This window comes from Carassius auratus, chromosome 12 (assembly GCF_003368295.1).
Source record: "Carassius auratus strain Wakin chromosome 12, ASM336829v1, whole genome shotgun sequence".
NCBI classification, from domain to species: domain Eukaryota; kingdom Metazoa; phylum Chordata; class Actinopteri; order Cypriniformes; family Cyprinidae; genus Carassius; species Carassius auratus.
In genome coordinates, this window is record NC_039254.1 from 10,467,381 (window position 1) to 10,491,006 (window position 23,626).

At 35.2% G+C, this 23,626-nt stretch overlaps 1 protein-coding gene across 1 annotated transcript in view; it reads right to left on the reverse strand.

Moving 5' to 3' along the window:
* The window catches only part of LOC113111812 (rasGAP-activating-like protein 1), a 29,144-nt gene extending 6,001 nt beyond the window's left edge, over positions 1 to 23,143 (reverse strand). Inside the window, exons 1-14 of the mRNA XM_026276910.1 lie at positions 22,877 to 23,143; positions 22,175 to 22,231; positions 20,644 to 20,757; positions 14,964 to 15,025; positions 9,729 to 9,858; positions 9,496 to 9,577; positions 8,476 to 8,622; positions 7,704 to 7,792; positions 6,325 to 6,442; positions 4,754 to 4,907; positions 2,871 to 2,935; positions 2,690 to 2,802; positions 946 to 1,138; positions 741 to 878 (exon numbers count right to left, since the gene is read on the reverse strand). Coding sequence (XP_026132695.1) covers positions 741 to 878; positions 946 to 1,138; positions 2,690 to 2,802; positions 2,871 to 2,935; positions 4,754 to 4,907; positions 6,325 to 6,442; positions 7,704 to 7,792; positions 8,476 to 8,622; positions 9,496 to 9,577; positions 9,729 to 9,858; positions 14,964 to 15,025; positions 20,644 to 20,757; positions 22,175 to 22,231; positions 22,877 to 22,941 — 1,527 coding nt within the window. The 5' untranslated portion in view covers positions 22,942 to 23,143. The remainder of the gene's footprint in view (positions 1 to 740; positions 879 to 945; positions 1,139 to 2,689; positions 2,803 to 2,870; positions 2,936 to 4,753; positions 4,908 to 6,324; positions 6,443 to 7,703; positions 7,793 to 8,475; positions 8,623 to 9,495; positions 9,578 to 9,728; positions 9,859 to 14,963; positions 15,026 to 20,643; positions 20,758 to 22,174; positions 22,232 to 22,876) is intronic.
* Positions 23,144 to 23,626: the final 483 nt, after the last annotated feature.

The following is a 23,626-nucleotide window of genomic DNA, read 5'->3' on the forward strand; positions in this document are numbered from 1 at the left end:
TGCATGCATTCATGTCAGAACAATAAATTGTATTCTATTTTATATTGTTTATTTTAATTGATTTTTACAACATTTTAACTTAGGTCATTTATGCATGCATTAATGTTAGATATATTCTGTATTTTTATTTTTAGATAATTTTCATTTCAGTCACTTATTTATGCATGCATTTATATTGGAAAAATAATCATTTTTATTATGTTCTACATTGATTATTTTTCTATCCATTTTATATAACTCAGTAACTTATTATTTTATATTTTATAATTATATAATTTCATTTTAATTATGCATGCATGCATTCATGTTATATTATTTTAATATATATAGGATATATTAAATAGAATATAATAAAAATAATATTTTCCATATATATATATATATATATATATATATATATATATATATATATATATATATATATATATATTTATTATATAATTATATAATATGGATAGGAAAATAAACAATATAGAATATTATTATAAATATTTTTTTCTGACATGTATGCATGCATAAATGACTGAAATTAAAATTATATAAAAAATAAACAAAAAAACGCAAATACCGTATTTTTCAGACTGTAAGTCCTATATACGGTAATATGATTATGATTTTTCCAGCATGAATGCATGACATATTGTAAAAGTAGGATCTTCCCAGGTGCATTTACTGGGAGAACATTTTCAGTTTTTATGAATCTTCTGAAGTTGTATTTGCGATGTGAAAGTGCGGCGTACCTTAGCGAGCAGCAGCAGCGTTCTGCTGGTCCTGGCGTCTGCGTGATGCTCTCTCAGCTGGAAGAGTTTGGGCGTCAGAATCGCAGGAGCAAACAGACGCAGGAAGAAGAAGCCACTGATGGCCAAATACTTCACATCCTACGAGACACAAACCCTGAGTAAAACCACACTATTATCATCATCGTCATCATCATCAGGACCTCACCTCGTTCTCAGCTTCTGGAAACTGTTCCTCCACGCGTTTCTGGAGCTGTTTGAAGACGACTCTCATCACTGGAGGACACTGGGACACCGAGCTGACGATGGCCTCCATGATGCTGCTCAGATACGTCTTCAGGAGCCCCACGCTTCTCTTCCTGACCTCAGCCTCCGACGACAAGCCTTTAAACGAGATACGCCTGGAGAGAGAGAGAGAGAGAGAGAGAGCGGAGTCAGACGAGCCGTTTCAGAGGGGTCATACTATACTGCAGTTATATTACGGTAATACGTATGAAAGAGTTTATAGACAACCGGAAAGATAATCACTCATTTTTCATGTTTTATATTTTATGCAAAATAATTATTTTGTTAGATACCATGCAAAAAAAAAAATAAAATAAATAAATATATATAAATATATAAACAAATAATTGTGATTTTTCTAACATGATTGCATACAGAAGTCATTGAAATGGAAATTATATAAAATAAATATAAAATAAACAATATAAAATATACTTAAACATGATTTTTCCGACATGAATGCATGCATAAATGACTGAAATGAAAACTATATAAAAATAAAAAATATACATTGAAATAAAAATTTGATTTTCACATGCATAAATTAATGCATGAAAAGAGAAATATTTTTTTTTTTTAGAAAACAACAGAATATAATAAATAGATTGTTAATAGATGAAAAATATGATTTTCATGAATCATAAATGCATAAATTATTGAAATACAAATTCACTAAGAAATTAGATGTTTAAGCTTTTATGTTCAATTTTAGTTAAAGTTTTAGTAATTTTGTTGTTTTTGACTGTTTTTTGCTGTTTTTAAATACATGCATCGTTTTTTATACATTTTTTATTTAAGTTTTGGTTCAAACAAATGCTGTTCTTTTGAACTTTATATTCATCAAAGCATTTTGAAAAATAAAATGTATCACAGTTAGTAATAATTATTTCAGAGTAATGATGCAGAAAATTCAGCTTTAATCACAGCAATAAATCACATGCTCAAAACAGTCACATAGAAAACAGCTGTTTTGAATTGTAATATTTGTTCCTGTATTTTTACTCAAATAAATGCAGCCTTTCTGAGCAGAAGAGACTTCTTTCAAAATCATTAAAAAAATCAGTGGTGTATACATAAAAAGTTGTACATTTGAAGAATAAACAAATATTTTGAATATATTAAGATTCAGTTTTATACTGTCCTATACTAACTTTATTAATATTTCGTTTTTCTTTATTTAAATACATCTGTACAGTTTTACACGTTTCATTGTTTTTGAATATTTGTATGTCATTTGTGAAGTTCTTTATTTTTCATTTAATATTAGTTTTATTTAAATATATCTATATAGTTTTAATAAAAAAAAATCTGTTTTAATTTTAAAGATTTAGTATGTAATGATACTGAAAATACCATACTAATATGACATTTTACAATATATTTACACAGAAAACCTTTTTTTCATTTTTTATTATATTACGTATTTTTTCTTTTTCATTTATTTGATCAGTTTATCTGATCAAATAAATGCAGTCTTGGTGAGCACTTTGAACAACATTAAAACAACATTAAACCTTATGTGATATATTTCACATAAAACCTGAAGGCATTTGCTGCTCAGTGACATTTCTCAGGTTATACACAGATCTAAAAGCCCAAGTTTGGAGAGTTATTTTTCCCTCATAATGGCTGTTCCACTAATGGTACACTGCGATGTTTCTACACACCTGGAGCGGCTGAGGTCTATCTTGCATGGATCCAACTCCACGTATTTCCTTTCCTCGAAGATGCGGTTGATAATGGGCTTCAGAACCTGGTGTAGATACAGCATCCCGACGGCCTGAGAGACACACAAACCGTCTGACTACAGTCACACACTGAAAACACAAGATCAAGATCTACACACACCTTCATGAACTGCTCCATGGCTTTGGAGGCCAGCGAGTTTGACCGGAAGAGTGTGTTTGGATCTGCTGTTGGGGAGAAACAGAAAACATGTTCTGTCCAAGTGTTTCTTCAGAGAAAACAACAACAACAACAACAACCACAATAAACCTGCTTTAGTCTGTCATCTGTGCATTTATTTCACATCAACAAGTTTGATGGTTTAACATGTAAAAACTTCACAAATTAAGATACATTTACAGCTATTATGTAAAATAATATATATATATGAAATTATGATATTATGACTTTTTTTAACAATGCAGTGTTAAAGGAAAGAAATTAACTAGACATAATTAAATTATATTAAATAGGCTAAGGAAACAGTTAACTAAGAGCTAAGAAAACTATAAAAACTATAGAATTGTAAACGTTTAACACAGACTACACAGGACTATAAAAACTGAGAGAACAGTGCAAACAGCAAAAATGTGCAAAATTGTTTGTGCAGAGGTCCACGGCTTTATCCAGTGTTTCTATTTATTTATATTCTGGAAATGCAAGCAAATTAGTGCATGATTAATTAGACAATGCCAAATTAGCATATTTAAACATAACATTTCAGAAACCTGTAATCATAAACAATTTTCTTGATATAATTAATCAGCTAAGGAAAGTATTGTGGTTCTCTATTAGTATAATTTTAACGTATTGATCTGCATTTGGTTAGTTCATCCAAAACTTGTCTTAAAGGGTTAGTTTACACAAAAATGAAAATTAGGCTGTGTTTTACCAGAATGGCCACCAGATGACACTGTTTTTCTGTGAGAACATGGCTTGTGTTGTGTGTGTTTGGTGCCATGTGCTCTCTCCTGTCTATTGTCTGACTCCGCCCATCTTGTTACCTCATTAAAGGGATAGTTCACCCAAAAATCTAAATTATGTTATTAATAACTCACCCTCATGTCATTCCAAACCAGTGAGACCTCCTTTTATCTTCAGAACAATGCTGAATAAAGTCATCGTTTTTGCTATTTTTGGACCAAAATGTATTTTCGATGCTTCAAAATATTCTAACGGACCCTTTGATGTCACATGGACTACTTTGATGGTGTTTTTCTTCCCTTTCTGGACATGGACAGTAGACCGTACACACAGCTTCAATGGAGGGACTGAGAGCTCTCGGACTAAATCTAAAATATCTTAAACTGTGATCTGAAGATAAACAGAGGTCTCACTGGTTTGGAACGACATGAGGGTGAGTTAGTACTGACATAATTTAGATTTTTGGGTGAATTAACCCTTTAAGTTGTTCCACCTGAGTACAAAAAATGTCCATATTCAAAATGTAATCACTTTAATCTAGCTTGCGCCAACAGTTGTACGACTGGATTAGTCTGAAAAAAAAAGTCATATACACCTAAGATGCCTCGGGGGGTGAGTAAAACGCAGCCTAAATTTTGATTTTGGGTGAACTAACCCTTTAACAAACACTACTAAAAATAAAAATTGATTCAATTGAATATTTATCATCTTTGTTGCAATCTCAGAGGTACTTCAAGTCAATAATCATGATCCCATATGGCTGATCTGACAGACGAATGCATTAAAACTCTTCCGTCACTCGCTGACGAACATTCCGTCTGACGAACATTCCGTTTCCTTTTGAAGCTGTTTCCTGTGGAGTTGCTATGGAAACGCAGGCACTGTTTGTCATCAGCAAAACACAGAACGCCATCCGAGTGAGAGAACCCATGTGCTCATGCAACACAACACAGCATTAATGAGAGAGGAGTTCAGATGGGTAAATATAGCTGGTCTGAGGTCAACACGTCGCCTACACACAGAGCATGCACTGATCTCTCTCTCTCTCTCACACACACACACACACACACACACACACGTACTGGTGCTGTGGACCTCTCTGGTGTTGAGGTAGTCCAGGAATGGCACGACCAGACCCTGACCCAGGTAGATCTTGACCAGCGTCATGGCCACGTCTTGCCTGCTCTCCACCGTCGTCACCTCCTCCAGCAGAGTCAGCGGCGAGGGCTCGTCCACCTGACAGCAGACGGGGAATTCAACTGATTCGGGGACAATACGAATGACGTCTCACGCCAAGTTCACACGGCACGACTTTAGCCGACACATGCTCGTTCACACGAGTCCCACAGTGTGAATTATCAAAGACACTATCTGAGAGAATCTGACCTGTCGGAAACTCAAAATCCTGCTGCGTGAAAAGATTTCTGACTGAAAAATACATCAGCGATGACTTAGAGCCAATGATCTAGCACCGCGACAAGTTTGCGTTTTTTTAAATTAAGCAATTAGCCATTTCACAAACAATGTGGCGATATCAGTACATTTTTGCATTAGAATATACAGAACAGGTACATGAAGAAATATATAAGCTATATATATACATATATACACACTGTCATTCAAAAGTTTGCACCAGTAAGACTTGTAATGTTTTTTAAGGCTGTATTCATTTGATCAAAAATAAATGAATAAATAAAAAAACTTTAATCTTGCAAAATGTTTTTACAATATATATATAATAATGGTTTCTATTTTAATATACTTTAAAATATGCGGTGACGCAGTTGAATTTCCATCAGCATCATAACTCCAGTATAAAGTGTCACATGATCTTCAGAAATCATGAAAATATGATGATTTATTATTAGAATTATCAACAGTTGCGCTGCCTCTTTATTATTTTTTTTTTTGGAAACTGCGATACTTTTTTCAGGATTTTTTGAAGAATCAAAAGTTAAAAAGAACATTTTTGTATATTTTCTAACAATATAAATCTTTGCTATTATTTCTTAACACTTTAACATCCTCGCTGGATAAGTTTTAATATCTTAAAAAAAAAAAAAAGAAAGAATAGAAATGTACTGACCCCCAAATTTAGAAAGGTAGTGTATATTGTTAGAAAAGATTTCTATTTTAAATAAATTCTCTTCTTTTTAGCTTTTTATTCATCAAATAATGCTGAAAAATATCACAATATTAAGCAGCTTTCCAATATTTTCATGATTTCTGAAGATCATGTGACACTGAAGACAGGAGTAATAATGCTGAAAATACACCTAGTATACATGTTGTGTATGTGAGAACATTTAAATCAAATTAATTAACATTAAATTCCACTATTTCTAATGAGATTCAAATTTAAATAAAGATTCTAAATTTTGTTCGCTGCACCAATTCGAATTCTGTTCAAGTTCGGAATTTAACTGACATTCTTAATTAGAATTCTGACTGTAGCACAGGATAGAAGAAGAGGAACTAGTTGGTTTGGAACTAAATTTGAGAAACATGACATCACTGTGGTTCATCGTCAGTGGTCTGGCGCCAGTATTTTCAGTTGTGGGCTTCATCTATTAATGACGAATAGCAGAAGCACCAGAAGCAGAACTGAACATATGCCATGCAGTGACAGAAACAGCCTGTGTGTGGGATGCACCTTTGATGGCGAGATGACGGCGTCCACCAGCAGCTCGGTCAGAGGCCGATAGCACACAGACGGAAGAATCCTGTCCTCGGTCAAACGCACCTTCAGACGCAGAGCACCCAGCTTTCCTCTGAGAAACACGAGAGACAGTCAGTCACGCGTCTGTGTGCTTCATGATACCGCTTTCACTGTTTGGGTTTAATTCTCTTCAGCCTAAATCAGAACTGAGCTGTAAGATGAGAAACTGTGGTGTGCAACAAGCATTTTTTGAATGTGTTTGCATCATTACAAATCCCTTTAGACTGGAGTTTCACAAACCAGGGTTCAAACTCAAACTAGTGTTGAGAAAATGCAGCAAAACTTGCCATTTACAAGAATACACGAATACAAATATCAAGATACATTTACTTTACACTCTACACATTTTATTATTTAAAAAAATTTTTTTTTTACCTTAAAATAACAAATACAAATCTGCTACAGGGGTCAGAAAAATAAAAATAATTAAAAGAGAAAATAATTTTTTTCATACCCAATGCACTGCATATTTGTTTTTTTTTTCTCATTTTGGGCATAAACTCAGTAAAGTTTTCAGCGCCTAACATCTCAAGTAAATGTATATTGAATTTATTTACTGAGGAAGTTTTTTTTTTTTGCAATTTAATTAAATTAAAAAGTTTAAAACTATAAATAAATATATTTTAAAATAAAACCCAATAAAATAAAACCATTCTATTAAATATTTAAAGCTTATTATTAACATTATAATAATAATAATATAATAATAATAATGTAATAATAATGTATTAAAAATAAGACAACATTTCACGTGTTTACCTGCATTTCATGCGACCACCAACTGACATGCAAATGAGTCTGAAATATTAACTTGGAATTTCTGGGTAATTTAAGAAAATATTTTAATGGTTCATATGATAATGATTTAAATAAAATGTGAAAATGAATGAAAAGCGTCAATTTGCCAAATTACATTCACATCAGTACAAGTTGCCTCAGATTTGCCTTTTACACACTGTGTATATCATAATATATTTTACATTATATATTAAATATATATATATATACAATTTTAAAACAGATTGTTGCTGTTGATAACAGTTTAAGCTGATTGATTGAAATATTTGACATCAGAGACAACACAGATATAATTAATAAGGTAATTACAAAACTACCCTTTTGAATTAAATAAATTCACCTGGAAATCAATACCAGAGCGGAAAGATGTTGCCCTTTAATGCAATGTTAATTTCCAACATTGGTCCATTTTATTGGCTAATGTGATGTGAAATCAGCTTGTCATTAAATTAAATTACTATCACACACACAGTGTGACTAATGAATGTGACTGTGTAACACACACACACACAAACCTGGCGTCGTTCTCTGTGTTTCCCAGCGGCAGCAAACGAAACCAGCCCTGCAGCGGAGATCTGTGCAGACACGAGAGAGGGATCTCCACCTGTACAACCCACAAACACACACAGTCAATACAGGGCTGTCATCATCATCCTCATCATCATCATCATCATCCTGTCCTCGTGCTAGAACCCCTGAAGAAACAACCCCATACTGGATTCAAGCAACATGAGGGTAGACTAAAAAAGATAATTTTTAGGGGAACAATGCCTAAAATGTTCCTCACAAACACAATGATCAAAGTGTTTCATAAAAATGTGTTTGAATTGTAGTTTATTCCCATTTTTTCCTAAAATCTGGTATGCACCTTGGTGCACCTTGGTGCAATATATTTTTTTATGCAATATCCCATATTTCGCATATGTATTCAAAGATGCATGGATGGAAACAGATTGCTTCCATCATATTTTGTTTGATGTTTATGCACAAAAAAAAAATGTCTGCCTCAGTTGTGCACTTTTTTTTATGCAAATGTTTATATTAAGCACATCTTGGAATTTCAACCCAATGTTTTTTTTATGCAATATGCCATATTTCTAATATGTTTATAAAGATGCATGGATGGAAACACAGACTGTTTCCATTATATTTTGTGTAATGCTTATGCACAAAAAATCTTAAGAGTTTATGCATATCTTCATATCATTTTTTTTATGCAATATCCCAAATTTCACATCAAAATGCATGCATGGAAACATAGTGACAATTCATAGTTTAAACAATCACCTTTCCCAGGAAGTCGTTCTTGCCCACCATGTCCCAGTCCCAGACCTCCACCGTCACGCTTCCACCTTCATCATCATCATCATCACCTTCATCCAGACTCAACTCCAGCATCTCATTCCAGTGCGGGAAGCGTGTCTTCTTTATGATCTGATGAAACAACCAGGTGTTGTGACACGTACAGCAGAACACGCTCATGAGGAATTCATTTTAATATTGCATACTGATCATGACGCAACAACTTCATTTTTCTTAAATACTCAGTGTTTCATTTTAATAGTGATATTTCTAATATTATATTTATTTAGCAATACTAAGAAGAAGAAGAAGAAGAAAAGATATTAAGTCAGAAGTACTAATGTCATTTTACAGTTGTACTATAAAATAATAATAATAATTATTATTATTGTAATTGATCACAAAGAAGCACAAGAAAAGACATTAAGTCATGTAATCTTACAGTTGTACTGTAAAATAAAATTATTATTATTATTATTACGTTTGAATACTAATTTTTTACAGTGAAATATTAAAATAGCAATAGTTCTTGTTTCATATTTGTATTTACTATGTAAATATTAAGCCATAAATATTAGTATTGTAATTTTACAGTTGTACTGTAAAATGCAATTCTTATTATATTTTCCTTAAATGCAACTTTTTTCAGTAAAATATTACAATATTTATTATAATAATAATAATAACAATTATTATTATAAAAGTATTATTAATATTTTACAGTTATATTACTATATAATCACTAATTTTGCAGCCCTACAAACAAGCACGGCAAACAAAGAGAATGGAGATTATTTTTTATCAGAAAAATCAAAAGATTTTGTTTTTTTTTCCCCCCAAATCATTCTGCTCCAATATAAGTAATATAAATGCACCCAAACACTGGTTCTGGCATGCACTGTGAATGTTTAAGATGCAAAAGCCTGATTTAATGGTGTGTTTGCTCTGTTTTGTAGCCTGAGAGTCTCTAAGAACAGTTTGGATGGAGACTGATGAGGATCTCACCGATGTCTCAGCGCTGAGGTTGTTGTAGATGATTCTGGTGAAGGGATCAGAGGTACCGGAGATATCACGTGGAGCCAGATCACTGTAACCACACAACACTTCACGATTCAGACAGACGGACAAACAGCTGAAACATGAATATAACATTCGTGCACTGTCATCCAAAGCAAAGCAGAACAAATAATATTTGTAATAACGGCAGTTGATGAGATTCGGCTGGATCCGGTCCTCACCGGGCCTCGATGACGTGACAGTGCAGATTGCTTCTCTGAGAATCTCTGTGCAGCTCCAGAGCCAAACGAATCTCGCCCTGAACCTCTTCATCCGGATCCACACGTGTCAGATTCAGCCAGTTATCCAAACCTGCAAGAAAACACACATATAACTGATTACAGAAGACTCACTGGATGTGTTCAGAATAGCATGCAAGGCAAGGCAAGTTTATTTATATAGCACATTTCATACACAATGGTAATTCAAAGTGCTTTACAGAAAAGAAAGTAAAATAATCATGAAGAAAATTAACAAACAAAAATAAAACAAGCAATTTTAAAACTTTTAAAATGATTAAAACATTTACTTAAAATGAATTTAAAAACAGTTAGAAAATGATTTTACTTAAAAAAGAAAACTATAAAATATAGTGCAATCAGTTCGGACATTGCACAGTGCTCATTCAATAAACGCACAGCTAAACAGATGAGTTTTAAGTCTAGATTTAAATGTGACTAGTGTTTTAGCACATCTGATCTCTTCTGGAAGCTGATTCCAACTGCGGGCAGCATAGTAACTAAAGGAGGACTCTCCTTGTTTTGTGTGAACCCTTGGTATTTCTAACTGACTCGATCCTTGTGATCTGAGTGGTGTGTTAAGTTTATATTCAGTGAACATATCTGCAATATATTTCGGTCCTAGGTCATTTAGTGACATAAATACGAGTAAAAGTACTTTAAAATCAATCCTAAATGTAACTGGAAGCCAGTGTAAGGACCTGAGGACTGGTGTGATATGCTCAGATTTTCTGGTTCTAGTCAGAATCCTGGCAGCAGCGTTCTGGATGAGCTGCAGCTGTCTAATGGTCTTTTTGGGAAGGCCGGTGAGGAGTCCATTACAATAGTCCACCCTGCTGGTGATGAAGGCATGAACAAGTTTCTCCAAGTCTTGACTGGAAACAAAACATCTGATTCTTGCCATGTTTTTTAAATGATAGTATGCTGATTTTGTTACTGCTTTGACATGACTACTGAAACTAAGGTATGTCTCCAGAATCACACCAAGATTCCTGACTTGATTTTTATTTGTTGATCCCTAGAGTCAAGGTGTGCATTTACCTTGAACACTTCATCTTTGTTTCCAAATGCAATGACTTCAGTTTTTTTCTTATTTAAACTGAAGAAAGTTCTGGCACATCCAACTATTAATTTAATCAATGCATTGGCAGAGGGAGTCAATGGGGCTGTAGTCATTTGGAGATAAGGCTAGGTAAATCTGGGTATCATCAGCATAGCTGTGATAGGCAATTTGGTTCTTTCTCATTATTTGACTTAGTGGGAGCATATACAGGCTAAACAAGAGCGGTGCAAGAATTGAGCCTTGTGGGTCTCCACATTTCATGGATGTCCACTTAGACTTATGCTCTCCTAGACTCACATAATAGCCTCTCCCTTCTAAGTATGATCTGAACCATTTGAGTACCATCCAAGAAAGCCCGACCCAGTTTTCCAGTCTCTCTAGTAGAATGTTATGATCGACAGTGTCAAACGCAGCACTGAGATCTAGCAATACCAGCACTGATATTTTGCCAAAAGTCACAATTTAAGCGAATATCATTTATTATCTTAATGAGTGCTGTCTCTGTGCTGTGATGCGGTCGGAAACCAGATTGAAAATTGTCCAGGTATCCATTTGAGTTTAAGTATTTGTTCAGCTGATTAAAAACTACCTTTTCAATAATTTTGCCTATAAAAGGAAGATTAGATATCTAGGTCTATAATTGCTCAAAATTGTGTTATCAAGATTGCTCGTTTTCAGGAGGGGCTTAACAACTGCAGTTTTCAGGGAGTATGGAAATGTCCCAGAAAGAAGTGAGGCGTTCACCACTTCTAAAAGATCTGCTTCTAAGCAGTTAAGCACACTTTTGAAAAAAGATGTGGGAAGTGTGTCAAGATAGCAGGTTGACGATTTTAGAGTTCTCGCAGGAGCAGGGACCACAGGCTTTGGTGGTGCACAAATACTATTTTTTTTTTTTTTTTGCAGTATATAGTATTTATACTGTAAACCATACACAGATTTAATGTTTGCATTTGCAAAAGTGTGCAGTATTCAACCAGAATGCACTGCAGATACTATATCCCACAATGCAATGCAATGCAAACCTTTCTTTTGCAGTGTGTGGCAAATATCAAGTAAAATCAGGTGTCAATGTACAGAAACCAAATAATTAAATGTAAAATAGCACTGGATAGTCTTCAATGTAAAAATGAAATATACAATCAAACCTACATTTATTATTCACCTTCAACATTTCTCACATTATTACAGTTTTGCTATATATATCAAAAATTATACCTGGTGTCTGAATAATTTTTAGTTTGACTGTTAAAACTACAAAGTAAAGAGCAGTGAGTGATTTTCTTTCATTTTCTTGGATTAACATTACAGCAGCCAGTAGCTAAATGAGGCGCGGCCACTTTAAGAGACGATGAACGCATCCAATATAATACACATAGAGCTGTAGTCAAGTCCAGCTTTGTCGAGTCTAAGTCAAGTCCAAGTCCAGGACTAGTCGAGACCGATTCAAGAGCGAGTCCAAAGAGGTTTGAGTCCAAGTCAAGTCCAAGTCCAAAAGTTTTGAGTCCAAGTCAAGTCCGAGTCCAAATGAGAGAAAAAAGGGTCCTCTTCAAGACCACATACTTAACTACTGATAATGTATGTGATGTGAGAGACAGCATATCTCCTATTCTAAGAAAATAATTTTACATTATTATTTGTAATGATCAAAAAGCATGTGCAAAGTAAAAACTCTGTAGGACAGGGATCTCCAAACTACATCCTGGATGGCCAATGTCCTGAAAAGTTTAGCTCCAACTGGCCTTAACACACCTGGAAGATTCTAGGTCTAGTAAGAGCTTGATTAGCTGGTTCAAGTGTGTATAATTAGGGTTAAAGCTAACAGGGGTGTAACACAAGATCCTGGGCCCTATGCATAGGCAGTCCTGATGGGCCCCCATGCCCCCCACCCATGAAAATATCCAGGTAAATTAAAATATATTTCAGATTCATACTTTTCAAGGGCCCTCTCTTCCTTTGGGGCCCTGGTAATGAGTACTTGTTTTACCCCCAGTCCGACCCTGGGAGCTAAACTATAAAGGACACTGGCCCTCTAGAACAGAGTTTGGAGCTGTAAGGTCAACTTATTTTGATGTACTTTATTTTCATTTTATTTACTTAATAATGCTGCTTTTGCTGACATTATGTCTGTGGTCAAAAATTAAAATGACTGATGACTTGGCACAGTGCACACACACATGCAAAGCTCGGGATATGACAAAAGCGCGCAGCAAGGCTAGAATGGATACGTTTGGCTCTACTGGACATGCCACATAAATACAGTGAAATTTTTGTCATACTTTACTAGTGCTTGCATAGACTAGTCGAGCGCTGTCGGAAACAATCGACTACTCCAGCATGCATTAACTATAATGCATACAAAGTGTTTGCAAGTACGACATGAATTTTAGAATTACAATACTGCGTGGAGCTGTTACTTTATGACTTTATCTATGCTGCATGTAAAAATAAAACGTGTGTAATAATTAGGGCTGTGCCTGAAGCCGAATACGGAATGGCTCGGATAATGGCTTAAAAAACGAATAACTTACAAGGAATAATTCTGTCTGAATACTCGGCTGAAGCTGACACAGTCTGGTGTTTGCTAGATAACAGGTGAGCCAGGGCATCAGCGCCAGAAGTGAGTGAATGTAAACTTTATGAGTGGAAAGAGAGCAAATCAAACACCGCATTGTTGTCGCCTCTCCACTAGTAGAAATCAGTAGTCTTGCAACCCCTATACTGTACAACAATAATTAGCATTTCATTATTGTAAAGGGGACGTTTGAGGTGATCTAGGTGTAGACGTAAATAAAACACAATCTAACAGGTAGAAAATTAAATTAGAAACATCTAAACTTTTCAGGTCGCAGTAAGTGCAGCGCTGGTCATGCACATCCTTTCCCGGAACAATACTGAAAGCTAAGATGGAGAAACAGATGATTATAGCTGTACAAGGATAGCCATTTTTTAAACTAATATATTAGCAGAGTTACTACAAGGGATGTTTAGCGCTGGAAATCCATTTATTCTTTGCTGAAACTTCTGCGTCATCATGGAGAGCGCGTCATGGTTGCCCAGCAACAGCAGACGCCACTGGAGCTCGAGCGCAGATTACAGAGTGCTTTGGAAATAAGGAGAGCGGCGCGCCTAGCGTTTTCCATAAGTTTTCAGTCGCGACATCATGCAAATGTGGTTTTGTTTTTAAGGATATATTTTTTATTTTATTTTTTTGCCGGACTCGGTTGAGACCAACTAGAAGACTTGGCGAGTCCAATGGCCAAGTCCGAGTGCAAATGCAACGAGTCCGAGACAAGTCTGAGACGACAGAAAAATGTCTCGAGTCCGGAGTCCAAGACCAGACTCGAGTACTACAGCCCTAAATACACATCCCATTTTTTCCCTCAACCGTTTACTTTCACTTAAGATATAAATGACTTTTTTTGAGCATAATTTCCAAGGTGGATATTTTGACATATTTTGGATGTATTTGTCGGCACAAGAGCAAAAATGAGCTAATTAGATGTTCAAGTGTTTTGAGACGCCTTTCTCTTCGCAGAAGAGAGCTCGGTTCAGTGTCACTGTCTGTGATATGCAGCTCTCTCTCCGCACCGAACTCAGCGTGCGAGCAACCGCGTCTTGTGTTTGGATGCTTTAATGTTTAAATCGACAAGCGGTAAGGCGTAAAAACATGTGAAAAAGATAAGCTTTCGTGACGATGCGCAGCAGTGGCCCGTCAACTGTCCTGAGCATCTTTTTAGGCTGTCCTCAGCCAGTCCGATATATATAAAATATCAAGGTGAAAGTAATCATAGCCTGTTTAGTATAGACCCAGCTCCCAACCCAGTTTTGAAAATAGATTAACGGCGATATATTTTTTATCGCCCAATAAGAGTCTCGCTTTAACGCAGCACGTTAATGCCGATAACGGCCCACCACTACAAAAAATGTGTCAAAAAAGATGTTAAAAATACTGCTATGATTTGCAGTTCATTTGTCAGACTGGAAATGGTAGATCAAGTGATGCATAGTGCATTAATGGATACAGTATCTCATGCATAGAGTATGCTTATGCTCACATAATTATGTGTATTTGGTGTTTGTAAATGTGCATGCACAGAATTCTTAAAAGTTATTACCTTTGTGTTGAGCGGCGATCAGGTCTTTACTCAGGGAGATTTTACCAATCACATCATCATGACTGCAGCATAAAAAAGACACGAGATTTATGATAATATTCATAAGATTTCTATATTAAACCATCAGCATGATTCTCTTCAACTCTACAAAAACAGTAACGAATATTACAAATAATTGTTCAAATCTATATGTTTTGGGTAAAACATCAAATTAACATAACATCTAGGAAATGCTTTTGTAACTGTTAACATTCTAATCACGACAAAGAAAGGGGAAATTTTAAATATTAATTTGCACTCTGGTCTTGTAGTATGTGCATTAATAAATCGCCTCCCAATGGACTTTATTTATCAATTTGCTGACTTTGTGAGTGGACTTTTACCCATACATGACAGATTTTTAATTTTGGGTGATTGTGGATTATTGAAAATGGAATTGTCATGTTGGAAAAAGGCAAGGTCTTCCCTGAAAGAGACGACGTCTGGATGGGAGCATATGTTGTTCTTGAACTTGGATATACCTTTCAGCATTGATGGTGCCTTTTCAGATGTGTAAGGGGGGAAGTCGTGGCCTAGTGGTTAGAGAGTTTGATTCCTAACCCTATGGTTGTGGGTTTGAGTCTCGGGCCGGCAATACCATGACTGAGGTGCCCTTGAGCAAGGCACCAAACCCCAACTGCTCCCCGGACGCCGCTGCATAAATGGCTGCCCACTCCTCTGGGTGTGTGTTCACTGCTGTGTGTGTGCACTTTGGATGGGTTAAATGCAGAGCACGAATTCTGAGTATGGCTCATCATACATGGCTGAATGTCACTTTCACTTTCACTTTTTTAAGCTGCCCATGCAACACGCACTTATGCAACCCCATACCATCAGAGATGCAGGCTTCTGAACTGAGCACTGATAACAACTTGGGTTGTCCTTGTCCTCTCTAGTCCGGATGACATGGCGCCCCGGTTTTCCAAAAAGAACTTAAAATTTTGATTTGTCTTAACACAGAACAGTTTTCCACTTTGCCACAGTCCATTTTAAATGAGCCTTGGCCCAGAGAAAACGCCTGCGCTTCTGGATCATGTTTAGATATGGCTTCTTTTTTGACCTATAGAGTTTTGGCCGGCAACGGCGAATAGCACAGTGGATTGTGTTCACCGACAATGTTTTGTGGAGGTATTCCTGAGCCCATTTCGTGATTTCCATTACAGTATCATTCCTGTATGTGATGCATTGCGGTCTAAGGGCCTGAAGATCATGGGCATGCAGTGTGGTTTTCCGGCCTTGACTCTTACACACAGAGATTGTTCCAGATTCTCTGAATCTTTGGATGATATTATGTACTGTAGATGATGATGACTTCAAACTCTTTGCAATTTTTCTCTGAGAAACTCCTTTCTGATATTGCTCCACTATTTTTCGCTGCAGCATTTGGGGAATTGGTGATCCTCTGCCCATCTTGACTTCTGATAGAGACTGCCACTCAGAGAGGCTCTTTTTATACCCAATCATGTTGCCTTTTGACCTAATAAGTTGCTAATTGGTCCTCTACCTGTTCCTTATATGTAAATCTTACTTTTCTGGCCTCTTATTGCTACCTGTCCCAATTTTTTTGGTATGTGTGGCTCTCATGAAACTCAAAATGAGCCAGTATTTGGCATGACATTTCAAAATGTCTCACTTTCAACATTTGATCTGTTATCTATTATTCTATTGTGAATAAAATATAAGTTTATGAGATTTGTAAATTATTCCACTCCTTATTTGGTGCTGGCAGAGTGGTTAACCAGAAAATTTTAAAATGGCAAGCCATGCCGAAAAGGTTGCCAACCTCTGTACTAGAGGATGTGGCCTTTTCATATTATAAAGCTGTTACTTTTGTGATGTATGCGAGTCATGAGTCAAGTAGGTCTGGTTGTTTCTGCTCATTCTGCTCCGACAGTAGACTCTACACCTGTAGAGACAAGCCCTGGAGAACCCCCCCAATATAGATGTACAATATAGATGTGGGGATGTTATTAAATAAGTTTAAATCTTCTTGCTCTTCCATTTTAACCTCTACTGCTCCTTCAATTGTTAGATCTGCTAAGTCCGAAACTGAGCCCTGGCGTGCAAGTGAAAGAAGAATAAACTCCAGGTGTCTTATGACATTTTTCGGGAATCTCTTTTAGAAATTGCTAAAAATCTATCTATCTAGCAAATCAAATTGAATCATGCTAGTAACATTTTAATCATGCTACCTTGTTGAAAAAAAAACAGCATATGCTATGTAGCTATTTTTTGAAGCTGGAATTCTGGTTTGAGCTGGTTTATGCAAAACATACCTAACCAACATATGCTGTTTTTTTTTCAACTGGATAATACCTTACTAATAATGCTAGCAACATGCTAGCAACATGCTAGCAACACACTAGCAACACACTAACAACATGCTAATCATGCTGGAAACATGCTGATGACATGCTAATGTCTAATGTCAAATTGCTCCCCGGATGCTGGAGCAAAACGGCAGCCCACTGCTCCGGGTGAGTGTTCATGGTGTGTGTGTGTGTGTGTGTGTGTGTGTGAATGTGAGTGTGTGTTCCCTACTCACTGCTGTGTGTGTGCACTTGGATGGGTAGAATGCAGAGCACTAATTCCCAGTATGGGTTACCATACTTGGCAAATTTCACGACTTTCACTTTACTTTTCTCACTTCACATGCTAACAACATCTTATATCATTAAGAGAGTTGGTATCTTTGGTGACACTCACTGATATTGTAGAAAATCCCACCGGCTGTCCTCTGGATAGTACTCTATCACGGCTGTTTAAAAAGGTCTTTGATATTATTGGCCCATGCATTCTTTATATTAATAATGATAGCCTCCATTCTGGTTTGATGCTGTTGTCACTGAACAATGCTGTGGTGAAACCACTTCTTAAAAAGACAAAGTTGGATCGTTCTGCTCTGTCCGATTTTAGACCGATTTCAAAACGTCCGTCTTTATCTACAAGAGAAAACTGTTCTTAGTCAAGTTTTTATTTTAAATGCTGTGTTAGAGACTTTTCAGTCCAGCTTTAAATCTTACCACAGAACTGTGTCTCTGTTGTTAAAAGCACTTAATGATATTTTATTATTAAATGATACTGGTCATTCTGTGGTTCTTATGCTCTTCGATCTAACTGCAGCTTTCTATATGATTGTTAATGGGATCCTTGTTTCATGCTTTAAGGAAGTGATAGATATTAAGGGTACCGCTCTTAAGTGGTTCAGATAATTCCAACCGAATAGAAGTTCCTCTGTCAATTCAAGTCAGGCTTTTCATCTTCTGCCCCATTGATATGTGGTGTCCCACAAGGATCTATTATTGCCCCTCTTTTCTTTTCTCTATACATTTTACCTTTAGGGACAATTTTTCAAAAGTTTTTGTTTTCCTATAACTTTTATGCAGATGATACAAATCAAATGTGTTTGCCTTTGAGGAAAAATCATGTAAATGCTCTGGACTCCGTTGTGAATTGTTTGAAGGAGGTTAAAACCTGGATGTCAGCAAACCTCTTAAATTTGAACGAGAGTAAGACAGAACTTAGGTGTAGTTTGGTTTGGAGGTCCTAATGTGCCTGAACTTTTTAAATATAGGTGAACTGACTCCTTTTTGTAAACCTGTGTTCAAAAACCTAAGGGTTTTATTTGATAACACCCTCAAATTCGATAAACAGATAAATTCAGTTGTTAAATCGTTCATTTTTTTAGTGGTGAAGGTTAAACCATTTCTTTCTTGTAAAAGATTGTGAGAAGGTGATGCATGCATCTGTGTTTGCGAGGCTTAATTATTGTAATTGTTTTTATGTGGGTGTTTTTCAAATTACTCTAAACCATTTGCAATCACTACAGACTGTTGCCGCTAGGTTTTTGACTGGGACTCGCAAGTGGGATCATAGTTCTCCTATTCTGTGCTCTCTGGACTAGTTGCAAGTCCAGTATAAAAATGTCTTTAAGCTCCTAGTTTTTGTATATAAGTCTTTGAATGGGTTAGCTCCTTCTTACTTGTCTGAGCCAATCTATTTTAATTGTTCAGAGGATAAAGTACAAACAAACAGGTTATCCGGCCTTTGTGGTCTGGTGTCTTCTTTCTACATTACTCCTACTCTAAGTATTTTTAAAAGAGGTCTGAAGGCTCAGAAGGCTTTTGAGACTGCAGTGTGCTGAGGCATTGGTTTCTGCTTGTACTGTCTTTGATGTTTTATTTGGTGTTTCGATACTGCTGTTTTCTATTTGTGGAATATTTATTTTATTGTACAGCACTCTACTCAACACTCTGTTATTTTAAATTAAGAAACTGAACTGAAACTGATATTTTAATCTTCTTTGAATCTTATAAACAGGCTTTCAAATAACTGTATATTCTGGATTAGTGATGTCCGATTCGCAAACTAATCGTTCATTTTAACCGGTTCTTCTTAGTGACTTCTTAGCTGACTTTATTCAGCATTGTCTTCTCTTCCGTGTCTTTTGTGAGAGAGTTCAAAACAAAGCAGTTTGTGATATCCGGTTCATGAACGAATCATTTGATGTAACCGGATCTTTTTGAACCAGTTCACCAAATCGAACTGAATCGTTTTTAACGGTTCGCGTCTCCAATATGCATTAATCCACAAATAACTTAAGCTGTCAACTTTTTTAATGTGGCTGACACTCCCTCTGAGTTAAAATAAACCAATATTGGATACGTTTAGATATGTTCAATGGCTACTTTTTGTATTTATCTGATTTTTGTTCAATTTCTTTGTTGTTGTTGCTTGAATTGATATTGATTTGAAGTGTCAGTTATTGCATTATTATTTCAGTCAACCCTATAAAACCCTTTGATACCCCAAACTACATATAAATGCCTGATCAATGGCATAAAAGTAATCAATGCAACTACTTAATCCTTACTCATTAATGTGTGAACTTCCCCTTTAAATAATGTGACGCTCTGTATGAATGACGCATTTCGATACACCTTCGTAAGGATGCATTCAACTCGACAAAGTGGTTTAATAAATGATGTATTGATCTTGTGAATTAGCTAATTTTACTATACCAATATTTTTTTATTGGCTGATGTTGAGGGATACAGTGGGGGTGGCACCCTACTATTTCACCTATGCCCTGATCACAACAAGAAACCTAGAAATGTTAACATTATTACAACAATCGAAGTAATATATTTTGGGTGACAATAGGTTAAGTAGAACATTGTAAATAAATATGTCTGCAACATTCGAATCACGTTAAGAAACCTAGAAATTTTAATGTTCTTAAAAAGTATATTTTGGATGAAAACAAAAATTTTGTAACCTTTAAATAATGTTCTAATCATGACAGGAAACTGGACATTTTAACATTGTTAAAATATTAGAAATACATGTTCAGATAATGTTACATTATATTATTATGTTAGATATTAGGGTGAATTTAAAGTTAGCAGAATGTTGTAAGAAACTTTTTTTTACCCCCCCTGACCTTTAAAGACAATTGTACATGTAAAAATAAACGTTGAGATACAGTTCAGTTTGGGGTGAAAGTAATGTTAGTGGAACATTGTAATGGTTCCACATTTATTTCAAAACAATGTTTTTATAAGCTACTGTTGGTTTACTCATCTAGTCTCATCTAGTCTCATGTTCATGAGTGAATCTGAGATCACGGCGTGTTTGTTACCCGATGGTGTCTTCATCCATGACGTAAACGGTGAGCGTATGGAAGCCCTTCGGCAAGTTAAGGGTGTATTCCTCGCCCCAGAACGGGTTTCGGTTCTTCCAGACGGTGGCGGTTCTGGACGGGACACAGAACACATCATTTAACATGGAGCCAATTTGGAGGATGGAAAACAATCTATCAATTCAGCCAATTTCTCAAAGGGAGGCCTGATCATTTCCATTTTAAAAGACACAATGTTTTTTTAAATGTGCACCACATGTGCTGTGCATCAAACTATTACAATACAGCATCTGAAAGCAACACAGCACGCCATGCACTGACTCCTTCACACACACAGCATCATTTCTGCGAGGGGCTTGAGGTTAGTTAGTTGATCTCAATGGTAACCAGCTGATGTTGTCAAGTGCAATGATGCATCCCATCATCACAGCATCAGTGGCAAACAGATCACCATTAATCATCATGCATGCAATCAAGAAATCAGTGACTGTTATGATGATTACTAGAGCGTTCAAAGCATTAATGCAGTAAATGACCGACTTGTTTAGAGACATGCCTTTCGTTTTTTTATGTGTTTTTTTTTTCAGACTGACTTTAATTAACTGTAAAATAAAACTTTTTGCATCTTTATAATTACAGAAGCATTGTTACTTTATTTACAATCGAGGCCATCAATCCTGGCATGTGTTGCAAGAACACATTATAAACCCAATTATTTAGATGCACGCAGATATTTGCCGCCACATTAGTGAGCTTTTATATTTAATTTCATGAATTTTATTTTATTAACACTGCCACCTCAAACAAACCCGCTGACATCAGTAGAGTTAATGTGACATGATTTAGCTGATCTATGAACCTTTCAAACGGTGAGGAGCTGTTTATGTTTTTCTGAATTATAAAAACATTTACTTTATGCAACAAAAAAAAGTTTACTTTACATTTTGTCAGATTTTAAATATTTCACAATTACAAGGAAATATTTTTTAATATATTTTTTTTTTTAAAAAGGAGAGTTTTGTCATATTGTAATTATTTTAGAACAATACTTTTTTAAGGATAGTTTTATCAAGTTTTACATATTTCACAATTGCACACACACACACACACACATACGTATATATATATATATATATATATATATATATATATATATATATATATATATATATATATATATATATAGTTAAAAATATATATATATTTTAAGGAATGTTTTGTCAGATTTCATATTTACAAAAACTAATAAATAAATATATATATTTTTTAATTATTAAAAATATATATATTTTTTACCCTTTTAAGGACAGTTTTGTCCAATTGATAAAACACATTATTTTATTGAAAAATATTGAACTTTTTTTTAAAGTAAATTTTGTCAGACTTTATATATTTCATAATTATATACAAAATATTTAACAGTATTTCTGCTTTTATAAGGAAAGTTCTTTGAGATTGTATCTTTTGAGGAGAATTGTGCTCCCTTAAGTAAACACACACACACACACACAGGTAAGAATGTGACACTCACCTGGCCACGACTTCATTGTCAACTTTGACGATGCAGTACGGATCACTGGACCGAGAACTAGACAAAAACACACAACATCATCCTCATGTCAAGAGTTCTGACTCCAGAGTTCTCGATCAAACACTAGAGAACATTCTCTCAAAGTTAGAAACTAACAGTTTTCCAGTTACTTTTCTTGTTTACAACATTTGTTTAAAGTTATTTAAAAAAGGCTCTTGACAAGATAGCAGAAAAACATTGCCTACACAATAATCAAATGTAAAAAAGAAAATAAAAAGTGATTCTATTCTAATGTAGAAATATAATTTTCATAACCCAATGGGGAGATTATCAGAATTATGTCATAGTTGTGTATACACACAGTTAATAATAACAGAACGTTTATTCTGTGTTACAAACAAAATTATAAAATGGAACGTTCTGTAACCGGGTTTCCAGTATAATATTAATAGAACCTTCATGCAATGTTTTCTGGATTTTAATAACATTCTCAAAAATGTTTTGTAACGGTCAGAGGACATTAAATAACGTTTCTATAATGCTTTCAAAGTTATACAATTGGAGCGTTCCGTTAAAATGTAATATATATATATATATATATAAAACACTGGACTTTCAGTGACCATTAAGAAATAAAGTTTTGTGTAAGCTGGGAACGATGAATATCATAGGAGAAAGTCATGCTGTTTTGCGTGAACTTACACGTCTTTTGCAGGCAGATCTCGTCCCTCGACGATGCGAAAGTAGAGAGAAGTGTTTCTGGCCATGATCTTCAATAAACATCACGATCAGAAAACTGAAACTCGGGTTAGGAGCACTGAAAACACGGAGGTAAAACCCTCATTTCTAAGAGCAGTTCACAAATTAACTGACATTAATGAAATGGTATTAAGTTATATTTCCTGTAGTCAGTGGATGATGTTAATGCTTGAGTGAGTGTCATGCTACCGCTGTCTCTGATCTCAGGTGATGATGAGGTGATGATGATGATGATGCTGAGACGTCAGTGATGCTGATGAGAAACTGAGAAACAGCGACATCTGCAGGTGAGCGACGTGCACTGCATCCTAACGTTTCTATACTGTGATAAAAACAATTAATCTGAACTGTTAAATGGATTTTAAAGTGGTTTTCCTTTTAACATTGCGAACAACATTAACTCTTATCGGTTAATAACATTAAGAGAAGAAAACGACAATTAAAGGGATCAATGCAATAAAACATAACGATTCCTATAAAGATGATTTAACCAATATTAATTAAATCATAGACATAATAAATGAATGTACGTCTATAAATTAAACCAGAGGTCAACGTCATCACAGAAAAAATATAAATAAATAAATGAATACAGAGTTAAGATGCACAAACTTCTTTTTAAGACAACATTGAATACCTTGAGAAATTGTTTTTCAAAAGACAAAGAAAATGGTTAATGCAAAAACATTTAAA